Here is a 24,395-nt window from a genome sequence, read left to right as displayed (position 1 = left end):
AAATAATGGTAGACAAAATGAACAGGGATATCGAGAAAACCGAAACAGATCCGACAGACCAAGAGAAAATAGAAGAGAAGTAAATAATACCCAGACAGATGAATATGACGGAGAGAGACATTATGACGAAAATATAAACAACGATGAGCAACCGGCGTTTTTTCACGACGGCGCTCACTAAAAACCAAAAATCAAACAGGAATCTTTTGTAACCCCAAGGAGTTTATTAAATTGGCAAGAAACAACGAAAAGAAAAATGGAGTTGATTTAAAATTTGTGGATGGATTTATCAACGAGAAACCAATTAAAATTATGATAGACACTGGATCAGAAATAACATTGGTCAACAGAAAACTAATAGAAGAAGTTAACTTAACAAATTTAATTTACAAAATACCTAGGGTAAATTTAGTGGGCGCAAACAAACGGACATTGGCAACTATAAATGAAGGCATACGAGTAATGGTACGACTGGGTAAGAAGATGTATGCACTACAATGTGTAATAATGCCAAACATGTCACATGACATGATAGTAGGAGTTGACGAATTGGCAGAAAAACATGTAGTGATAGATTTTAAAAATAATACGATGAATCTAACAGAAGAAAAAGAAGAAGAACAGGACAAGGAACAGGAGAAACAAAATACGGACGAATCAGGTAAAGAACAAACAGTGGAAATGAATTTGGCAACGAAGCAAGGACAAAGAAGAAAAGGGAGAAAAAGTCAGAAAAAGACAAAAGAAAATGAAACCTGTGGCTCCTCAAAAGAAGAGTTGAGCCCAGAAGAAGAAAAATTGAGAGTATCAAAAGCAAAAGAAAACTGGGATTCCTCAAAAGAAGAGATGAGCTCAGGAGAAGAAGAAATAAAGCTAACAAATGAAAGCGAAAAAGATATGATCGAAACAGTGGCATTTGAAGAGGAGGCATATGAAAACGAGGATGCAGAATACACGGTAAAAGTATGTGAAAAATCTGAAGAAAAAGACAGAAGATTGATATGGGAAAAAGGGAAAGACAACATAATAACCGACACTCTAACACAGGATGAGGACACTGAAAATAAGGAAACAATTACTCTACAGGTGGGACTAATTAGAGTAATACAAGAAGAAGGGGTATAAGACGTAGATTAAAGTAAGGAAATATACAGGGAGTTGGTTTTGCCTCGAGAAAATTTATTTAAAAATGCAGATAAATTTTATCGAATACAAGGCGGGGATTTGTTATATTTCTATTTGATATGAAAATTAAATTTTGATAATTATAAACAGAATTCAATTTAATATAAAATATTTTCAATTTTCTCAACCACGGGCATATAAATTTAGAACAACCTGTATACAACAAATTGTTATATTTAATTTTAAGAAGTGATTAAATAAGACTCAAGTGAAATCGATAATAGGCCATTATCGTTGTTCGCGGAAGGATCGGTCATTAGCCGATGCTAAATAAGACAAAGTGGAAATAGAGAATAGGTAATTAAAATTTGTATATAGTAGAAAGTAATTTTAGAATGGGAATTAACTATTTTCTTTGAAATCCATTAAGCATATTTAGAAAGTTTAAAAATTGGTTTTGAGGAATACTGCGAATGAGAGTTGGTGGTGGAAGTTTGATTTGTGAATCTGGAAGGGATATTTAGAAAGTAGGGGAATGAATGACAAATAGAGATCAGAATGTTTTGAGCTGTCGAGAAGTGAAGTCGAGTAGTAGACGGTAGTGTACGGAGAGTGAGAAAGCCTGTGTAGTTCCGTGAGTGTGGAGTATCTATCGTAGAACGAGAGGTAGGCCAGGTTGAGAGTAAAAGAACCTCCTTGAGCCAAGAGTTCCCGGTAGCTGATTGCAGTTTCGAAAAAGGTAGAACACAGCATCACGACAGAAGCAGGAAACGAGAGCTATACGAGCTAGTTTCAGAGGAGAACATTACTGGAAGCCAGGACGAGGTTTGGATTGCAGCCAAGGATAGCAGGAAACGGGTCTTGTGTGAAGACATTCTCAGTGCACCAGAAAAAGGTCAGTCTCATTTGTTTGGACATGAATGTATGGGTTTTTTCGTAGTAAATACCACATTTAAAATTGAAGAAACATAATCAATAATATCAGAAAAGCTTCATCAAACTTAAATAGAATTGTTGCTAATAAATCATAATAGTTAAATGTTAATAAAAACTTTCAATTGGAAATCAAAAGAAAATAAGATTCCCATGTGTAAATGTTATGTTTAAGAAAAATAAGATATAGCAAATATTAAGCAGTGATTGCCATTTAAATAAAATAAACAATATTTTGATTACAATTGTAACCCATATGTGTTATTATTTTACTCTTTTCTTTCCTATCCCGATTAGGAACCATTAAGAAATACTTAGAAGCCACGTATGTAAGTAATTAATTTTATAAAAAGCCCTGAGATTGAAAACATATTGATATGTGATCTGGTAAATTAATTAGATTATTATTAATGCATTGATTAAATTAAATGACATATAAAAATATTATCTCATATCAATAATCAAGATCACAACAGTATATACTCAGAATGTACTACCGCACTTCTTTTCAGTATATACCAAGCATATACTTTTTAGAACATTCAAAGGAAGTGATATAAACCTTCTATTTATTTACTACCGCATATCTTTTTAGTTTATACGAAGAACGTACTTTTTAGAATATTCCAAGGAAGTGCCATAAACCTTCTATTTATATACTTAGAACGTACTACCGCACATCTTTGTATGGGAAGAAAATATTTTTAAGAATATTCTAAGAACGTGCTATCAAGTGCTATATTGCTCAGAAGTATGTTTTCAACATCACCTAATCTCATCTTAGGTTCTACCAAATACCTATTATATTTACATATTCTAATTGCATATGAGAATGTAGTACCTACATTCTACAATATTACTTAAAATGTAAGTACATATTTATAAATTTTAGTTATTTATATAAATTATTATATAATATTTAGCTAAACTAAACTATGTATAAGTAACTAAAATTTATAAACTTATATTATGTACTTACCTAGATACCTACTGTTTAAGTAATATTGAGTTACCAAAATAGATTATATTTTGAAGCACCGCAAACAAAATAAAAAGATTATGTATGTTCTTTAGTCCTAGTACTTTATCATTTGTCTTCATCCTTAACACTGCATAGATATAGATACAAATAATGCCTGTTTTCGTTTTCATATTTTTTCGTTGTTTCCTATCTCTAATCCTTATTCAGGTAGGAAAAGACTGGCCGTGTGCAGTTTGGTCACCAAACAGCATCGGTAGTTAGTGTTGCCAAACGGAGGGAAATTTCCCTTTTTGGGGGAATTTTCAACATAAAAGATGATAAAGGGAAAAAGTTAACTCAAAAGGGCATTTTTGCTCCAGTCAAAATTGTAAAACATTTAAAAAAAATCAAAATATTTGAAAATAATTAAACATATCTTCTAAGATTTTGTAAACAGGAGGAATGTTTTTATAAAAGTGGGAATTTTTAAGGTAAGTTGACGAAAAAAGCTTACTCGACGGTTGGCAACACCAGTCTTTGGTTGTAGATTTTGGCACGTTTTGGTGCTGGAATGGCCCATATATTGAATTGAATGTACCTAGATTCAAATTCCAACGATGTAAAAATACTCATGATAAACTGGAAATGGTAAAGTCATTTCAATTATGAAAACGAATTTTTAATAATAAACGTTAAGACAATTAATGTTTTTAAACTTTTTTACCATACAACAATTTTGAAATACATAAATTTTATTAATTATTCTAAAAAATAACGAAGTTTTATAATCTATAAGGCTAATATTATACTTCCTATACATACATATTATTTTTAAGATATTTTAAAAGTATCTACTTATAAGTATGTGTTAAGAATGTACTTATAAGTATGTGTTAAGAATATTCGATAAAGGTATATTCTAAGAATAAACTTTTACGAATATTCCGAGATACTACGTACACGAATGTGGTCAGAATATTCGGTACATGAATATTCTTTGAAGTATATGCAAATAACATGAAATTTAGAATTTTTTTTTAAGGTACATACTATGCTTGTATGTACTACGCATATACTAAAAAGAATATACTCCGACGAATGTTGGTAGTATATGCTTTGAACATTATGCGAACATCATTGTTATGTGGGGTAGAGGGCAGAGGATCCAGAGGAAGATCTCCATTATGATGGTCGGACCAAATAAAGGACATGGCTAGTTACTCATTCTCCGAAGCAAAACAACACGCGCAGTATAGAGAGAATTGGATAGAAATAGTCAAACGACTTACATGACGCCACTTCATCCTTACGAAGGAGAAAATATAGAGGAGGAGGAGGATGACATGCCACATTTCAGTGGTTAAGGGTTAATTGTACTTTATTTAGAGCATCGTTAAAATCATATACTGAATTTATTGATGTATTGGTTTTATTTAGTACATTTGCAAATCTCACAAAACCTAATATAATTTTTCCAAGAGTAGTGTTCCTCACTTTTGGAATTAGAGTTAGATTACTATAAGGAAGTATCTTCAGACGTCACCTAGGAAAAAATCTCAGATCTCAGCGTTGTGCTTCCTGCGACCAATTCCCAACGATCCTTTTGGCGTCGTTTATCCATCGTGTAAGTGGTCTACCTCTACTTCTTCTGTTTGCTCATAGTTGCTACACTGTAATATTTTGGGTCCACCACCCGTCGTTCATTATGACCCCATGCCCAATTACACTTTAACCACGCTACCCTGTCTCTGAGAGTCAGTCCAACTAGTGACTGTTTGGTTGATATGGTCAGGGTTAACAAAAGTATTTCGGCGCCGTAAGTCATAACTGGAAGCACCCATTGGTCGTATGTCTTCTTTCTTAGATAATTTAGCATGGTACTTTTGAAGATGGGGTTGAACAGTCCTATGGCTTTGTAATTCTCGACGTTTGTTGGATCGCCCTTTTTGTAATAAAATTGTAAGTGCACTGTGTAATACTGTAGGTGTTTCACTTTGGTGCACAGACATAATTTGAGCAGTTCCTTTGTATTCTCTAAAAGTCTGCCTGCTCCAATCTTTACGACTTCTATAACGATATTATCTTCTTCCGGAGCTTTATTTTTTTATTTTCTTTAATGAATTTCTTATTTCGTCTGTTGATATATCAGTCATCAATTCTGATTCTTGGTTGCTCATTATGTTTTTTTTTACTTTTGTATAATTCTGTTTAGATGTCTTCTCCTACTCTTTAGTAATTAATCTCTGTTGGTGATGAGAATGTCAAAACAGGCATTAAATTATACTCAAAATCATTATAAAATATTATGATCATAGTTCCTTTTTTCCCAGTCAGATTTAAGAAGTATAATTTCTAGTGATATTTGATAACTTACTGATATCAAATCCCTAAAAGTATTCTACTTTCATATCATAAATCACAGTTGTCGTAAGATTAAATAAAATAATCATTATATTAAAAGAATAATACTTTAAAGTTGAAAATCATCTAAATTCTTAGTAAATACTGACTTTGTCGTATAAATCAAGCCGATAGTGAATACTTCTAGGAAATTTAAATGCAATAGTTTAACGTTGACAATTTATCACATAAAAAAATATCTCCTGTTTGATCTAGTTATTATATTTGTGACAGTTAAATGTAACTAAGTATGTAATAACATTATTGTCAAAATGATTTATATCATAATGTGTGTAAGCAGTGTGTTTATTTCAACCAATTAATTTAGAAAAAATATCATTCTACAGCATTTCTGTTAAGATCCTCCTACTCCTCTATCTTTTTTCTTTCGTATCTATGTAGTGGGGTCATGTAATTTGTTTGACTATTTCTGTCCAATTATCTCTCTCCCGTGCGTGTTGTTTTGCTTCGGAGAATGAGTAACCAGTCATATGTCCTTTATTTGGTCCGACCATCATACTGGAGATCTTCCTCTGGATCTTTTGCCCTCTACGTTGCCTTCAACTATCATTCGTCCCATGCTTTTTTTTCTATCTCAATATATTTTGGTTGATAGTTGTGGTGAGTCTAGTTTTTATGTTAGTTAAATCTGCTAGTATTGAATTATTTGTGCGATATGCGGTCCATGGTATGCGCAACATTATACGGCAGACCCACATTTCAAATGCCATTATACGCTTTGAATCTGCTTTTTCATGGTCCAAGTCTCTGAAGCGTAGGTGGCGATAAAAAATATTAATGCTCGAACAAGGCGTAATTTTGCGTTTTTTGTAATGCCAGTGTTCTTCCATATTTTTGTGAGTTTGGCTGTTGCCGATCTGGCCATTATGATGCGCCTACGAATCTCGCCTTCGCATCCTCCACTGTTAGTAATAACGGAGCCTAAGTAATTAAATTGTCTGACCACTTCGCAACCTGCCAAGTTTCTTATCTCTGTTTGGTTGTCTATCTTTTGCCAACGCCGAGAAGGGGTGGGAACCACCCCCAAGATAAAAACGCACATCGGCATAGGGTAGACTTTGAATTGGGAGATAAATAGAGGCTGTTCCCAAAATTTCATTAAAATCCATGCAGTAGGATAGAATTCGGAGGTAATATCCTGTTTTGCTCTCATTGACTGGCGTAAATAGAAAAATGGGTGAAACTGCATAATTACATTTACAGTGCATAAAAGGCATCCAAAATGCATAAACATGTCAAAATCAGTATATTAATGGCCATATTTTGTTATTTTGTAATTCGGGGATTTTTGGAGTCGCTGAACATGAGTACGCCATCAGAACCAACCCACCAAAGCACCTGGTGCCCAGAATTACTGCTAAGTGTGCTAAGTTACATCTTCTGGTGTTTCGAGGGTTTTCGGCACTAAATTGATGGAAGCAGGTGACTCGGGGGCATTTGGGGTCTAGGTTTGGATTAATTTAGTGTCGGAAAGCCTCTAAATTCCAGAAGATCACGTGAATAGCAGTCACCCTGGGACAAGGTACTCCGAGGGTCGGTTCTGATGTTATATTCGTGTTCGGCAACCCCAAAATCCCCCGAGTAATCTGTATTATATTAATTTAGAGCCGAAAACCGTCGACGCTCCAGATTACGTGCCTTCACAGTAACCATGGGCACCATATGTTCCGTGGGGTCGGTTCTGATGGCGTATTAGGCGTATTATGCATTTCCACCCACTTTTTTTTAGTGTAGACTTTTTTCATGGCGTTATCCGACGTAATGGCCTAAAAATCGATTAATATTATCCTAAATGCCCTGGTCTAACAAACTGTGGTTAGTAATCAAGACAAACCATAAACTTCTTGTGGTTAGTAAACAAAGCGTCGGCTCTATGCAACTAATTGTCAGTAATGAACCGATAACAAAAGTTAACCATTTTAAATACCTAGGATGTGGAATAAACGGGACACTAAATTCTGATGAAGAAATTAAAACTCGTATAGAAATAATTGCAAGACGAGCATCTATGAAACTTAGATCTATTCTGAGCAATTCTCAACTGAACTTGCAGCTAATAATCGAGTTCCTAAAACGTTATGTGTATCCTGTATTACTATATGGATGTGAAAACTGGATCATGAAGGTTAATATGATAAACAAATTAGAAGCCTTCGGTATGTGGTCATATCGTAGAATGCTCAAAATATTATGTGTTCAAAACATTTCAAACTTAAACAGAATAGATCAAGGCGAAGGTAGCTTGATGAATATGATAAAAACAGGAAACTTGAATATCTGGGGCATACAATGAAAGGCGGCAGATGCTGGATACTTCATACTCCAGGGTAATAAGCTAGCAATAGACCATGTTCGGGACACTCAAAGATCCAGGTAGCTGACTACTTTTTTAGTTATTGTAGACCTATAGGAAGAAAACCTACCTGTTTCCTGCCTAGAGCTCGCGTCCGTTTTTTAATTATTAACAATTGAGTGCAAAAATCGCGATATTTTCGATTTTTTGCACCCCATTTAAAAGCTAAGTAGTTGATATAAAATTACAAAATTTAATTTTTTAGAACATTAAAAGAACCTTCAAAATGCCGATTTTTTAAAGTTAAAAAGTTAATTTGTTGCTACGCAAACTGCAAAATAAGTGAAAATCGTTATTTGTTAATAACTTTTACTAAAACTTTACTAGAACTTTAGTGTTTCACCCAAAGTTGGGTATTGGGATACTTAACAAACAAACAAAATTTGAGACCGATCCATTAATTAGTTTAAGAGTTATTCTAATTATTTATCCCAGAGACCTTTTGCAATAACATAAGACAGAAAATAATGAAGATAGCGCAATTTTGCGTATGCCAAATGAAAGTAGAAATCTGAGACTATCAAAATGAACTAAAAAAATATAAAAAAAATTATCTAATATAGTCAAAAATCCTAATGCCAAATTTGTGAAATTTTGTAGTTTATAAACATTTAGAATAACTTTAAAAATATTGTCCGTAGAAAAAATCATTTTACATATTAGAAAAGCTGGTATTTTACACGAATTTTTAAAAATGTAGTTCAATTGGTGACTAGTCGTGGTAAGTGAAGGGGGAGCTGGGAGCCGACAAATGCACGAGTTCAAAAACTAAAAAAGGCAACTTAAAACTACTATCATTTTCTATATCTCGGGATCTACTGAATATATTTTGATCGTTCTTCTTTTAATTTGCAAGTAATTTTTCTGTAATTAATTAATAAACAGTTTAATTTGTTTAAACAATTTTTGAAAAAATAATTTTTTCCCAAAAATCCATGATTTTAATCATACTATCGTTATTAATCATAGAAAAAGTTAAGTTATACTTTAATAAATAAATTATCTTCAATAAATAATTATCTAATAAAAATCATTTATTTATTAAAGTGTACTTTAACTTTTTCTATGATCATTAATGATACTATGATTAAAAAAATTGGTTTTTGTAAAAAAAGTATTTTTTTAGAATTTTTTAAACAAATTATACTGTTTATTAATTAATAAATTTATAAACAAATTGCATATTTGTAATGTACGTAGAAATTACATACAAATTAAAAAAAGAAAGATCAAAATCCGTTGAGTTGATCCGGAGATACAGAAAATTATATTCTTTTGAAATTGCTTTTTCGGTATTTTAACTCGATGGATTTGTAAGTTCCCCCTAGTAATCGTTTGAACTACATTTTTGAAAAATAGTAGAGGGTGCTGTGAAGGTACAATGTTTGTGCAAATTTTTTAAGAAAAAATACAAATCCCATTCTTTAAAATGGCATTAATGAGATTCCTTAATTATTATAAACAAATTACCTGCGAATTAAAAAAAACATATGGCGAACTTTGTCCCAAATGAACCCAGGCTAATTTTTTTTTATTTGAAAAGTCGTGTTAAAATACTATCTTTTCGAATATATAAAAAAAAAGTTTCTACGGACAACATTTTTAAAGTTATTCTAAATATTTATAAACTACAAAATTTCAAAAATTTGGCATTAAGATTTTTGACTATATTAATTATTTTTTTTATCTTTTTTTTAATACATTTTGATACTATGACTCTTCTACTTTCATTTAGCATACTCAGAATTGCCCTATCTTCATTATTTTCTGTCTTATCTTATTGCAAAATAAAGGTTTCTGGGATAAACAAATAGAATAACTCTTAAACTAATTAATGGATCGGTCTCAAATTTTGAAAGTTTGTTAAGTACACCAATACCAATACCCAACTTTTGGTGAAACACAAAAGTTCTAAGGTAGTTTTAGTAAAAGTTATTAACAAATAACGATTTTCATTTACTTTGCGGTTTGCGTAGCAAAAAATTAACTTTTTAACTTTAAAAAATCGGCATTTTGAAGGTTTTTCAATGTTCTAAAAAACTTAATTTTGTAATTTTATGTCACCTATTTAGCTTTTGAATAGCGTGCAAAAAATCAAAAAAATCGCGATTTTTGCACTAAATTGTTAATAATTAAAAACGGACGCGAGCTCTAGGCAGGAAACAGGTAGGTTTTCTTCCTATAGATCTACAATAATTAAAAAAGTAGTCAGCTACCTGGATCTTTGAGTGTCCCGAGAAAACCCTTATTACACTGGACTATCAGTGTTAATACTCAACGGAAAGATCGACGGTAAAAGTGGAATTGGTAGGAAGAAATATGCATGGCTCCGAAAACTTCGTCAAGGGACTTATCTCGCTTATCAGCAGATGAATTGTTACGTGCCGCGCAAGATCGAGAACGATATCGGAAAACTGTTACAGAAGCTACCAACGCCTAAAATTTGGGCACGGTACTTCAAGAAGAAGAAACTATATATTATTTTCCATTCATTGGTTCTTTCCGCGGTTAACTTTAAAAAAGTTCGGTTTATATGAAAAAATATAAATATGCTTTTAAATTTCAAGATCATTTTAGCTTACCCAAATGTGAGAAGAGAGAATATATTTGCATTTTCCCTGGGATGGGGCGGCCGTTGCACTTTTTCACAATGATCCATTTTGATCAACTAACCACATTGACAAGCTAGATTTATAAAACGGATGAGATGTTATTATTGGAAACGAATTTTAACAAATTCGTTTTAAAATTCTGATTAAATATTAATAAGTAAATATATTTTTTCTAAGATTATAGTTAATAACTAAAACAAAAAGGAAAGCATTCCAACCATTTCACCCATTGTTTTTTGTGTTTAATATAAATTTTAAAGATATGCGCTATCATCTTTATATCAAATAATGATAAAATGTACAAAATACTAGGTATGTTGTGTAGTTGGTAAATGAAAGTAGATGGAACATCGATGTATCAATGGCTTTTGTCACGCATATTTGGAAAGGTGAAGATAACAGATTAACAATAATTACTATTTTTTTCGTATTTTTGGACCATAAATCTTGCTTTTTTAATTTTTTTATTATAATTGGACCTGCAGATTGGATTTAATTGGATTTGATTGTATTGGATACCAATATTCAAGAAAGGAGACAAAGAAGACCCCAACAATTATAAAGGTATAAATTTATTGAACACCGCATTTAAGCTTACCACAAAAGTCCTAACCAACAAAATCAGTAAAATAACAACTTGATCAGATAAACAACAAGAATTTAGATCCGGAAAATGCAGCGTAGACCAGGACCAGAGACATGTTAACCGTAGACAAGTTATACTGAGCAAAAAGCGTAACGCGCGGCAGTCGATCGGTGGTCTATCTATCTCTTTTTACTAAACGATACCGCTCATATGACGGACAAAGATGGCTAGACCACTAAAAATGAATATTGACCAATGGCGTCCTTGATATCGGCGTTACACCTCGATGCACAGAGCGGCCCATAGCTAGCCTAATCTACAGCTTATTATATCCATGGCGTAGACGCCGTATTTGTACTAATACTAGTAGTAGTCAATAGTTTTCGAGTTATTTGTGAGTGAATATGTTCATTTTTAAACAAATTAAACCACGTTTTTAGACGGTTTTTCGCAAATAACTCAAAGAGTAAGTATTTTATCGAAAAAACATTGTTAGCAAAAATATAGCCTGTAAAAAAGTGAAAATAATGGTGTATGCATGAGATCTCTATACCTAGTAGAAGCAGAGTTATGGCTAAAGAAAATAGGTTCATATTATCCAAATTTCAAATAGCATATTTCAACGTGAAATAACCACCAAATATTTATCTCCAGAGTCCATTCTCACCCATTGTCGATAAAATTATTTTATTCCAACTCAAACGTCCTCACTGTATCTATAACTTCAGAGGCTTATATCATATCTTAAAACCATGATTTTTGGAGCTATGCACCCACTGAGTCTTTTGTTCTACACATCAAGTACTACCAGAACCCAAAGTTTCAGAACATTTGATAGAGCTCCATTTCCCATAAGGTTTCTGCGGGGTCCTTTATCATTTTTCATTGCATCGAAATGCATTAATTTTGTTTACAATTACAAAGTTTCCTAGGGCGCTTACGAATCGAATGCAGAAAATTTCATTGAGATTCATCTAACTGCAAAAATTCGGAAGGTTCATTGCTTAATTTCCTCGGCTATTATAGGCCTGGATCCCGCGTACCAAAAAATAGTTGATTAATAGCAAGCTGAAATTTGTTAATAGCTTAACGGTGTCTAGTCGGACAAACTTTGATGTATGGGAACACTGGAACAGCGCAAGTTTTAATTGTGGAACCTGATTTTAATTGTGGAACATGTCATCCTGACAAATTTATGATTGTGAAAGGTAGCAGGTTGTTTTTAAGTTTATTCAATAGCAGACTTTATATAATATATGAAAAAATGTTTGTCCGACAAATATGTTAGGCATTTTAATAAGTCCGACACGTAAAACATGTCAAATGGCATTAATTATGCTGGTAGTAAATAGCAGTCTGATTTTTGCATGAAAGTTTAATGAAATGGTAACAAAGCAATTGAAAGTTCTGTCCTACAAAATACATGGAAGGTTTTCGTAGTCTGACGTTCTAAATTTTTAACCTGTTCCACAATTAAAACAAATTAAATAATTTGTTAAAATTAAAATAAAGGGTTTTTGAGGAAAATAAGATCAAATTATAGATAAAGAGAATGTAACGAAATGAAGAGATGTAACTCGAAAATGATGAAATACAAAAAAATAAAATAGTACAAAAATGTTGATTTTTTTTTTAGATACCTAATAATTTTGTTTTGACTTTCATTACTGTACTCTTTATCATTTTCGAGTTACATGGAGAAAAAAGCTTTTTAAGAAACTTTTAAAATCCGCTCTATAATTTTATCTTATTTTTCTCAAAAACCATTTATTTTAAACCCATCCAACTTTTTGAACATAGAAATAACACTATAATAAAAGGTATTATAGAAGAAAAACGATACATATAAATCTGGTGGATGAGGTGTTAAATGGACTTCGCATTTTATCTTAAAATAAATTAGTCATCAATTTTTTTTGCACCATACCTCGCTAGTTTGAATGTAACCGATATTTAGAAGTGCTCGCTTTAAAGGTCATTTCAAAGACTAGAAAATATATTAGTAGCATTATACCCACAAAATCGACCATTTCTCTGTTATTGTAAGTTGAACACACCGATTTGAGCATGCATCAACAAAAATCTCTTTCACCTACCATATCTTTTTTTGTATTATAACTAGAAGATTTATGAAGAAACGAATCTCTTTGATTTTTCATAAGCTACAAAAATGTTTCATATAATTTTTTTCATTAAAGGCATAATTTTTAAGGTATTCGCAAAGAACCGTCCTAAAAAAAGTGACATTTTTCAATGAAAATGACAAATGGTCAACCACTAATAACTGCAGAGTATTGAGTTTTCAAAAAAAAATTATAGAACATTTTTTGCTTAGAATTAAGTTCTCTAGCCACTTTCGTGGTTATTTTGGCAAAAGAATTGCCACCCCCGAGAAGGGGTGGTACCACCCCCAAGATAAAAGCGCACATTGGTATATGGTAGACTTTGAATTGGGAGATAAGAAAGGCGCTTAAAAAAATTTCATCAAAATCCATGTAGTAGGATAGAATTCGGAGGTAATATCCTGTTTTGCTCTCATTGACTGGTGTAAATAGAAAAATAAATGGGCAAAAGAAATATCCACCACCAACGTAGAGGTACTGCGCAGAAAGGGAAAGCAAAAAGAAATCTCTTTCACAATTAAGAAACGGAAACTTGAATACCTCGGTCATATTATGAGACATGATAAATATCATATACTCCAACTGATAATACAGCGTAAAATAGAAAGCAAACGCGGACCCGGAAGAAGAAGACACTCATGGCTTCAAAACGTACGCCAATGGTTTGGACTAACACCGATCGAGATATTCAGAAACGCCGCAAACAAAATTAAAATTGCTATGATGATAGCCAACGTCCGCAACGGACAAGACACATGAAGAAGAAGAAGAAGAAGAAATAGAAAAATGGATGAAACTGCATAGTAACATGTACAGTGCATAAAAGGCATCTAAAATGCATAAACATGTCAAAATCAATATTTTAATGGCCATATTTTGTTATTTTGTTATTCGGGAGTTTTTGGAGTAGCTGAACATGAGTACGCCATCAAAACCAACCCACCAAAGCACCTGGTGCCCTGGAGTTTCGAGGGTTTTCGGCACTAAATTGATGGAAACAGATGACTCGGGGGTGTTTGGGGTCTAGGTTTGGATTAATTTAGTGTCGGAAAGCCTCTAAATTACAGAAGATGACGTGAATAGCAGTCACCCTGGGACAAGGTACTCCGAGGGTCGGTTCTGATGTTATATTCGTGTTCGGCAACCCCAAAATCCCCCGAGTAATCTGTATTATATTAATTTAGAGCCGAAAACCCCCGAAGCTCCAGATTACGTGCCTTCGCAGTAACCATGGGCACCAGATGCTCCGTGGGGTCGGTTCTGATGGCGTATTATGCGTTTCCACCCATTTTTTATTGTCGACCTTTTTCCTGGCGGCGTCCGGCGTAATGGCCTAAAAATCGATTAATTTTTTCCTAAATGCCCTGGTCTAACAAACAGTGGCGTAGCTGAAGATTGCGGGGTCCACCCGCGACAAATTTTATGAGCCCCCGTATTATAAACATAACAGTGTAATTACTACTAATAACTAATAACAGTATAATTACTAAAATATGTGTAAATACCAATATTTGGCCTTTCTTTAATAAGTCTTCATTAGTTAGTGTTAATAGATTTTTTGGGAATAGACGTGAAAACCTATTATACATGAATCTTAATCGGACAAACCTATTATAGACCAGGGCGCATCTGTAAAAATATTAGTACATTTGGACGTTGAGAGGTGACTCAAATTTTTTTGCAGAAATTGCTTGGAAATAAATCAAATAATAATATTTGAGTTATCCTCCCTCTCAAAAAGGTCCGGAACATTGTTTAAATAATCAAAATGTCAAAAAATTAAGGAAAAATTCGATTTTTTTCTTCGTTTTTTGATTATAACTTTAAAAGTATTCATTTTCGAGAAAAGTTGTATTGACATTGACATAAAAGTTGCGTAATTAAATTTCCTACAATATCGAATTGGTTAAAAATTTAAAAAATAGTCACCCTTGTTGCAAAATAGCAATAATTGCGAAAAAACCATACAAAAACAAGTATTCGCATTTTACGTTTTTCAACCATTTATGCTACATTTAGGACCTTTATATTTCACCCAGAAAACTATATGATACAGTAAAACAATACCGTAAATTTCATTAAGGCTATGGGTACATAATTCGCAAATATTTTACGTGTATCCCTACTTTTTCTGTCTTTACACGGCAAATTACGTGTAGTAAAATTCACACTGGTATGGATATGTAAACATTACTACAATGTCATTCTACTTGAAAATGTCATCATTAATTTAAAGAGATGGGTTTTGAATGTTCTTGGATAACTGTTATTTTTATAATTGCAAATTATTAATTCAGTTAATAAATGTGATAATTTTTTCACTAACTATGTATTCAGTGATCGTAATAATTTATTTGTACAACAAAGACTAATACTCAATCGAGAAAAGAGGAAAAGTGTTAAAGTGATTTTTTAATAATATATTGTTATGGAACGCTTACAATTTTGAACATCTTTAACAACAAAATACTTGGATCACAGAATATATTATCCTGATGTATTCTCTGCTTGGATCTTCCATAAATAATACACAATAAATAACTTTTTATTAAGTTCACGTCTTAAATAAATTATTTATCAAATACACTATATATCAATAATATTTAATCAATAACTGAACATATTCCCGATGCAATGTCAAATATTTAAAATTGTCACTGATTGTCAGTGTCTGACGGACAATATATGCTGACAATATTATATTCGGCTGAGTGCGTTGTAAGACAAAGATAGATTTGGAAAATATTACCACGGCATTGGGGGCTATGCTGTATCCTTTACGTAAAGTGATTACGTACATGTGTAAAGTTCAGAATTACGTTCATCAGATTACAGTCGTCAAAACATAAGTGTATAAAGTAGTATGATGTATCAAAAAAATTACGTATCATGTTATTTAGGGTTCTGTCATGTCCTGACTGTCAGTTAATTCATGTTAACCCAACTTTTTGCTTGTTTTTAAGTTTAATGTTTATATTTTGAAAAGATGAATTTTGTAAATCGGTTATTTATGTACTTAAATGCTGTGGCAGAAAGACATAATTTAAATCTAGAGTGACTTCAGTTACGAGATGGATTACGAGACAACCAGTAATCCGTTTTTATGAGATATTTCAGTGCCAAAAACTATTACTGTGATATAAAATTAAATAAAACATTGTAATTACTACTAGATTAACAATCTTATATTTTTTATGTTTAGTGATAATGTTTAAAATTTAATCGACTAAGCTCATGTTGTAAGTTTTTATGCTTCTTTAATACAATGCTTTTTTGTCTTAATTTCATTGTATTTACTGAGAAAAGAATTATAAATTTATTTTAGACTTGATGAAACAAATAAATTTTGCGAAAGCTTGATATTAAAATAGCTTCAGAACAACATTCACTGACACAACTGCATATGAAGTCACTCCTTAAGAAGATGTGACTACATGTGAAGTGTGTCCGTTAATGTGTCTACAGAGTTTTTTTTTATTCTGCCCCTTAACTTAATGACTGCAACATCAAAATACAGATAACAGACACAAAGAATTCAGCTTTTTCACCCATTTAGTGAAGATGTTTTGTTTACAAATCAACATTATCAGTTTATCTACATTTCTGTATGCTATACCACTATATTTACTAGAGGTGTATGCTAGCTTGGGAAAAGATCACTACAGAAGCAATGCAACCAATTTGTGACAATAATGTTAGAAGATCCTAACGATTCCAGAGCAACAACTAACACATCCAAGGAGGAAGCTACAGCTACCCGAGGAAAGGAATGCGGAATGTTTCAAACAATCAATGTTTAGAGTTTTTCAAACAAGGAAAGGTTAACGCAGACCTATTCTAACTTGGCTATACTGTACTGATGATAGCTAATGAGTCAGAGACATGTGTCTGTCTTCACATAGTATATCTTAAACATACTGTATTTTTTCCATCCTTGTTGCGAGACGTGCTGATATATACTTCCTACTTGATTTTACTGTCAACTCGCACTGACCATAAGGAAGTGGTTCAAGCACTTCAAAAAATAAAGGAATCAGAGGATATTCCTGGGGAAATGTGGAAGCCATTAGGAGAGGCAGGAATAAGTTGGCTAATACGTTTATTTAATAGAATTATGGAAGTTGGACAAATGCTAAACGAATGGAGAAGCAGTATATTTGTACCCGTTTATAAAAACAAAAAAAAAATACAATAATGAACAAACTACAGAGTCATAAAACTACTTAGACACTTCATGAAAATATGGGAGAGGCACAGTAAGTACTCAGTTCTTATTTATACTCATTAGTTTTGGATCAGTAAACAAGGGAACTGCATAGACCTGGATAATGCGTACCAAAAAAAAGTTGATTAATAGCTAGCTGAAAATTATTTGTTAATAGATTAACAGTGTCTAGTCAGACAAACTTTGATGTATGGGAACAGGGGAAGTATTAATTGTGGAATAAGTTAAAAATTTGGAACGTCAGACTTTGAAAACGTTCCATGTATTTTGTCGGACAGAACTTCCAATTGATTTATTTCCATTTCATTACTCTCATGCAAAAATCAGACTGGTGTTTATCACCAACTGGGCATTTTAATGAGTGGAACAAGAACATGTCAAATGACAGAAATCATGTTGGTTAGTAATATCAGTCTGATTTTTGCATGAGAGTTTAATGAAAGGGTAACAAATCAATTGGATGTTCTGTCTGACAAAATACACGGGAGTTTTAGTAATCTACGTTCCAAATTTTTAAACTGTTCCACAATTAAAACTTCCAGTGTTTGCGTACATCAAAGTTTGTTAAGCTATAGGGCTTTTCATTCACAGTCATTTGTTTCGAGCTTCTGTCATATGCCGTATAATCCGTGTATAGGGCTTTTCATCGATTGTCATTTGTTTTGAGCTTCTGTCATGTGTCATATTATATTAATATATCTACGTCTTTGTATCATTGGTATATGCCAATAACGTATGACATAGATATATTAATATTATGTGACACATGACAGAAGCTCGAAACAAATGACTGAATGAAAAGCCCTATATTAATATTATATAACATATGACAGGAACTCGAAACAAATGACAATTGATGAAAAGCCCTATTAGCAAATTTTCAGCTTGCTATTAATCAACTTTTTTTTGGTACGTGGGATCCAGGCCTAGCAGGGTAAGGGTGCACTCACTAAGGAGACCAAAGGATGGTATCCTCGCCTAGAACAGAGTATTCTACTACTCTTCATTTTCGTGAACGATCTCATCGCACTTAACATAATGCATCGGGCGATCCATGATATGGTACGAGGGATACCAGGGAGCGAGGGTCGGCGCCTCGTTGTGAGCACAACTTTACATTCCCTGGTACTTACTGTATCCTGATGATGTAGTGTTAGTAGGAAATAGTCGAAGCTACTTAGAACAAAAACAAAAATTCATTTTATGATATAATATATTGAAGTACTAAACAACTATAAAATCACTTAAAAATTAAACACTAAACCAATTAAACTAAATATCAAATACAAGTCTATCACACAAACAACTTTGTTTCACAAATAAAAATAACAATATTTATTAATATAACATAAACATTTTCACATAACCAAACTAAACGGCAAGTAATTTTTGTTTAGAAAAGTTTAAAATTACGTTTACGCGTAAAAGAAATTACATACGAAGGTAGGCAACCCCTTGGATATCATTGATACAGCATACCGATTTTACACACAAGATTACAGCCTGTAATTCGAGTTTACCGTACGTAATCGGTTTACGTAAATGATACAGCATAGCCCCCATTGTGTTCATTTTTTTCGAATCCTGAAAAAACCAATAAATATTTTTGAAAAATTTAAACGCAGAATGAAAGACTAAATTACTACCGAGGGCCGAAAGTCCCTTAGAATAAATAAAAAGTTTATTTTGAATGATATATTTGAAACTAAAATCACACTAAATTTTCTCTTAGATTTTCACCCCTGTAACTTATTAAAATAAACATTACAGAAGTTTTCAGGGACTTTCGGCCCTCGGTAAGAACGTAATCTTTCATTCTGCGTTTAAATTTTTCAAAAATACTTATTAGTTTTCTCAGGATTCGAAAAAAATGAATCCCCATTTGAATAGCATTGCAGCCGAAAATACGTACCGATCCTCTTAAGATCGGTTCAATAGATTTTGCAAAATAAATTTTGCAATCCAGCTTTCGCAAAGAAAATTCATTTTTTCAAAATGTTAAAGGACTGAAAATAAAGCAAATATCAAGTTGAAATTTTTTTTGCGCATAGAAGTGTACTGTACCTTTCATTTGCAATTTTGTAAAATTAAAATTAATTAACAACACGGCGTCAGGATTTTTTTTTAATTAAACATTAATTATTGGTGCTACGCGCAGGACAGCGGATAGTTTGCTCTGATTGGGCATTCTAGTGACCTTTGATAATGATTGATACATTTTAATTTTTATTACATTTCGATATAAATAAATAAATTTGTTTATTGCAAAATAAAAACACATACCTACTTTGTCATTTGAAATAACACTTTTATTAGCAAAAATTTTCTTTGTTCATATATTTTAACTTAGAGAATAAAAGTTTATTATTTTGAAACATATGCAATTGTTTAAACAATATTTCACAAACAATAATAAAATTAGTTTGATTTTTTTGGAATTAAAATATTAAAATACAACAAAATATAAAGTAAGAAAATAATATATTAGATAAAGATTGGAAGAAATTTTGGTGGAAATCAACTTGTGTGAATCGAACACCGCTGTCCTGCGCGTAGCACCAAAAATGAATCTTTATTTAAAAATTTTTCTGACGCCGTGGTAATTAATCGATTTTAATTTTGCAAATTTCAAATGAAAGGTACGGTACACTTCTATAATCAAAAAAAATTTCAACTTGCTATCTGCTTTATTTTCAGTCCTGTAACATTTTGAAAAAATGAATTTTTTTGCGAAAGCTGGATTGGAAAATTTATTTTGCAAAATTTATTAAACCGATCTTAATGAAATTTACAGTATTATTTTACTGTATCATAAAGGTTTTTTGGATGAAATATAAAGGTCCCAAGTGTAGCATAAATGGTTGAAAAACGTAAAATGCGAATACTTGTTTTTGTATGGTTTTTTCGCAAGTATTGCTATTTTGCAACTAGGATGACTATTTTGTAAACTTTTAACCAACTCTATATTGTAGAAAATTTAATTACGCAACTTTTACGTTAGTACAACTTTTCTCGAAAATGAACACTTTTAAAGTTATAATCAAAAAACGAAGAAAAACATCGAATTTTTCCTTCATTTTTTTAAAATTTTGATTATTTAAACAATGTTCCGGACCTTTTTGAGTGGGAGGATAACTCAAATATTATTATTTGAGTTATTTTCAAGCAATTTCTGCAAAAGAATTTGAGTCACCTCTCAACGTCCATCTCAAAACAGATGCGCCCTGGACTATTAGTAAGTTGTTGCAATATTATATCTAAATTTACTTTGAAAACATTAACTACAAAACGTTTTTTGTTAAAAGTTATTTTTTCGTCGCAGCTGAGCTCATCGTAAAATTTTTTAATACGTTTTATCCGTTTATTTTTAAATTTCGGTATATTACCCCACTATTCTGCTATTCCTGCTGTTTTTGCTAAAGTTTCCGAAAACGAATTTTTCATTTCTAGAAGATTATCACGAGTTTTTTCAAAAATTTGAAGGGCGACCGTTAACTCTGCCGTTTCAGATTGCAAAAGTGTTGATATTAGATTAATAAAGTTAAGTATTTTAGATAGAATAGTAATGTTAACGACAAATTTGAAATTATTCATATTCTCTAATAATGCATTAACTTATAATTTTTCATCGTTCAGCAATGAAATTTTCGTTAAAGATTGCATTACTAAGCTCGACGCAAAGCCATAACAGCATCATGTCTGGATGACCACCGGGTTTCACATAACCTTTTAAGTTTTGACAAACGCGATGGATCCAAAGTCATAATAGTACATCGTAGGTACATCCTATCTTTTAATACTTGCACTAAAAAAAAACATAATCTTCTTAATTATATCCTAAAGAAACCAACTCCTGTACACCAACAACAGCATCATTCAACACTAGGTTCAGATTATGGGATGCACAATGAACATAGGAAGCTGATTTTTCAATATCAGTTAATACGCCTTTATACGCCTGAATATACACCACTCATAACGCTTGCCCCATCATACCCCTTTCCTCTGCAGTTGTGTACGGAAAGGTGCTTTGATTGTATACATTTTAAAATTGCATTTATAAGACCTTCTTCACTTTAGTCTAACATGCGAATATATCCCAAAAAACTTTCAACAACTTCTGCTTTAGAAGATAAATTATTTTCATCGCAAGTTACATATCGGAAAATATAATTAAGCTGATCGTGTTTCGAAATATCTTGAGTGGTATCAATAATTATTGAATAAAAACATTTTTGAAGTGAAAACTTCTTTAGGGACGTTGTGCGATTTTTGGATACGGAAAAATCATTGAATTCGCGACCGTCATTGCGACCGTCATTGCTTATGCTATATATTATTTGTATGTATATATAAATTGTATAGAAGTATTTAAATTTAAAATAAATGTCAAACCTATTTTAGGATGGAGAAAAAAAATATTTATTTCGCGACCGTCATAGCGACCGTCATCTTTTCGACGAAGTAAATTTTGTACGTATCTATATTATGTGTATCTATACATAAATTGTATAGAAGTATTTAAATTTAAAATAAATGTAAAACCTATTTTTCGATAGGGAAAAGTATTTATTTCGCGACCGTCATGGCGACCGTCATCCCTTCAGCGAAATAAATTTTGTACGTATATTCATTGAAGTAAAAACTTCTTTAGGGACGTTGTGCACTTTTTGGATGGGAAAAAGTATTAAATTGGCGACCTTTATCGCTTTGACGAAATAAATTTTTGAAGTGAGAACTTCTTTAGGGACGTTGTGCACTTTTTGGATCGGGAAAAATTATTAAATTAGCGACCGTCATCGCTTCTACGAAATACATTTTTGAAGTGAAGACTTCTTTAGGAACGTTGTGCACTTTTTGGATGGGGGAAAAGTATTGAATTAGGGACCGTCATCGCTTCGACGAAATAAATATTTGAAGTGAAACTTATTTATGGACGTTATGCACTTTTTCGATGTAAAAAAGTATTAAATTAGCGACCGTCATCGCTTCGATGAAATCAATTTTTGAAGTGGAAACTTTTTGAGGGACGTTGTGCACTTTTTGGATGGGGAAAATATTATATTAGCGAACCTTGATTGCTTCAAAGAAATAAATTTTTTAAGTAAAAACATCTTGAGGGACGTTGTGCACTTTTTGCATAAAGAAAAATTGTTAAATTTTTAGTGCACTTTTTGTATGAAGGAAAAGTATTGAATTAGGGCTGTAATCGCTTCGACAAAATAAATATTTGAAGTGAAACTTATTTAGGAACTTTGTGCACTTTTTCGATGTAAAAAAGTATTAAATTAGCTACCATCATCGCATGTAAAAATAGTAAATTAGCGACCGTTATCACTTCGACGAAATAAATTTTTGAATTGAAAATTTCTTTAGGGACGTTGTGCACTTCTTGGATGGGGAAAAAGTATTGAAGTTGCGACCGTCATCACTTCGCTGAAATACATTTTGTACATATATAAATTATGTGTACGTATACATAAATAGCATAGGGCATACGCATCGCGTATATCGTATATGATATAGGTATAGCACTTCTTTTAGGATGGGGTAAAATCATTGAGCTCGTAATTTATATACTATAAGAAGTTTTCACTTCTGTCGGCACTCCCACGAGTGCCTTTATTTTTTTTTTTTAAATTAAATTAATCAATTTGTTTTCAGTTTCTTGAGCCAGCAAATTTATAACATCATTTTGTATTTGGGGGCTTAAGTATTTTTTTAAGTTATTATTTTTATCGATTAATTTAGCTAAAACAGGATCATATCTAGTAAAAGAACCATCGACAAAAAATTACCTTTTTGGGATTCACTTTCATCTAAACTACCAACATGTCCACGAAAGTACGAAACGCTAAATTACACCCAAAAATAGTAAGAGTTACGTCAATTACCCGCTTCATTATTTCCTTCCAAATTCCCTATTTTGATGCTTATTAGGAAAATATGTTTTGGTCTCGAATTTAAATAAAGTGGAAGTATTAAGCTTGAAGGCTTTAAGGGGCCCTTAATAACGTAGGGCCCCCCAGCTTTGCGGGCCCTACGGGCCTGTCAGCTACGCCACTGCTAACAAACTGTGGTTAGTAAACAAGACAAACCATAAACTTCTTGTGGTTAGTAAACAAAGCGTCGGCCCTATGCAACTAATTGTCAGTAATGAACCGATAACAAAAGTTAACGAATTTAAATACATAGGATGTGGAATAAACGGGACACTAAATTCTCAACTGAACTTACAGCTAAGAATCAAGTTCCTAAAACGTTATGTGTACCCTGTATTACTATATGGATGTGAAAACTGGATCATGAAGGTTAATATGATTAACAAATTAGAAGCCTTCGGCATGTAGTCATATCGTAGAATGCTCAAAATAGTATGTGTTCAACACATTTCAAACAGAGAAGTCTTAAACAGAGTAGATCAAGGAGAAGGTAACTTAATGAACATGATAAAAACAGGAAACTTGAATATCTGGGGCATATAATGAGATGCAGCAGATACTGGATACTTCAGTTAATACTCAACGGAAAGATCGAGGGTAAAAGTGGAATTGGTAGGAAGAAATATGCATGACTCCGAAAACTTCGTCAATGGACTTATGTGGCTTATCAGCAGATGAATTTTTACGTGAACTACAGAAGCTACTCACGCCTAAAATTTGGGCACGGTACTCAAAGAAGAAGAAACAAACTGTAAATAAATCACCATCATTATTTTCCATTGATCTTTCCGCGGTTAACTTTAAAAAAATTTGGTTTATATAAAAAAATATAAAAAATATGTTTTTAAATTTCAAAATCATTAAGCTTACCCAAATGTGAGAAGAGAGAATATATTTGCATTTTCCCTGGGATGGGGCGGCCGTTGCACTTTTTCACAATGATCCATTTTGATCAACTAACCACATTGAGAAACTGGATTTATAAAACGGATGAGATGTTATTGTTGGAAACGAATTTAACAAAGTCCGTAGAAGAACAATGACATTCATATTAAGTACTCTCGTCTGATTAAATATTAATAAGTAAATATATTTTTTCTAAGATTATAGTTAA

General features: G+C 32.3%; 1 protein-coding gene across 3 annotated transcripts in view; it reads right to left on the bottom strand.

The window, feature by feature from the left end:
* Positions 1-24,395, bottom strand: part of LOC114336537 (probable multidrug resistance-associated protein lethal(2)03659) — a 98,501-nt gene that overhangs the window by 62,023 nt on the left and 12,083 nt on the right. The window contains exon 1 of one of the 3 annotated variants that reach the window (XM_050645432.1): positions 24,152-24,318. The exons of 1 other annotated variant lie outside the window; for it this stretch is intronic. In XM_050645432.1, coding sequence (XP_050501389.1) covers positions 24,152-24,228 — 77 coding nt within the window. In that variant the 5' untranslated portion in view covers positions 24,229-24,318. Of the gene's footprint in view, positions 1-10,375; positions 10,521-24,151; positions 24,319-24,395 lie in introns of those variants that run through there. One more of the 3 variants, XM_028286912.2, reaches the window with a different exon arrangement.

The sequence above is a fragment of the Diabrotica virgifera genome, chromosome 3 (assembly GCF_917563875.1).
Source record: "Diabrotica virgifera virgifera chromosome 3, PGI_DIABVI_V3a".
Classification (NCBI taxonomy): domain Eukaryota; kingdom Metazoa; phylum Arthropoda; class Insecta; order Coleoptera; family Chrysomelidae; genus Diabrotica; species Diabrotica virgifera.
This window is presented reverse-complemented; position numbering and strand designations above follow the sequence as displayed.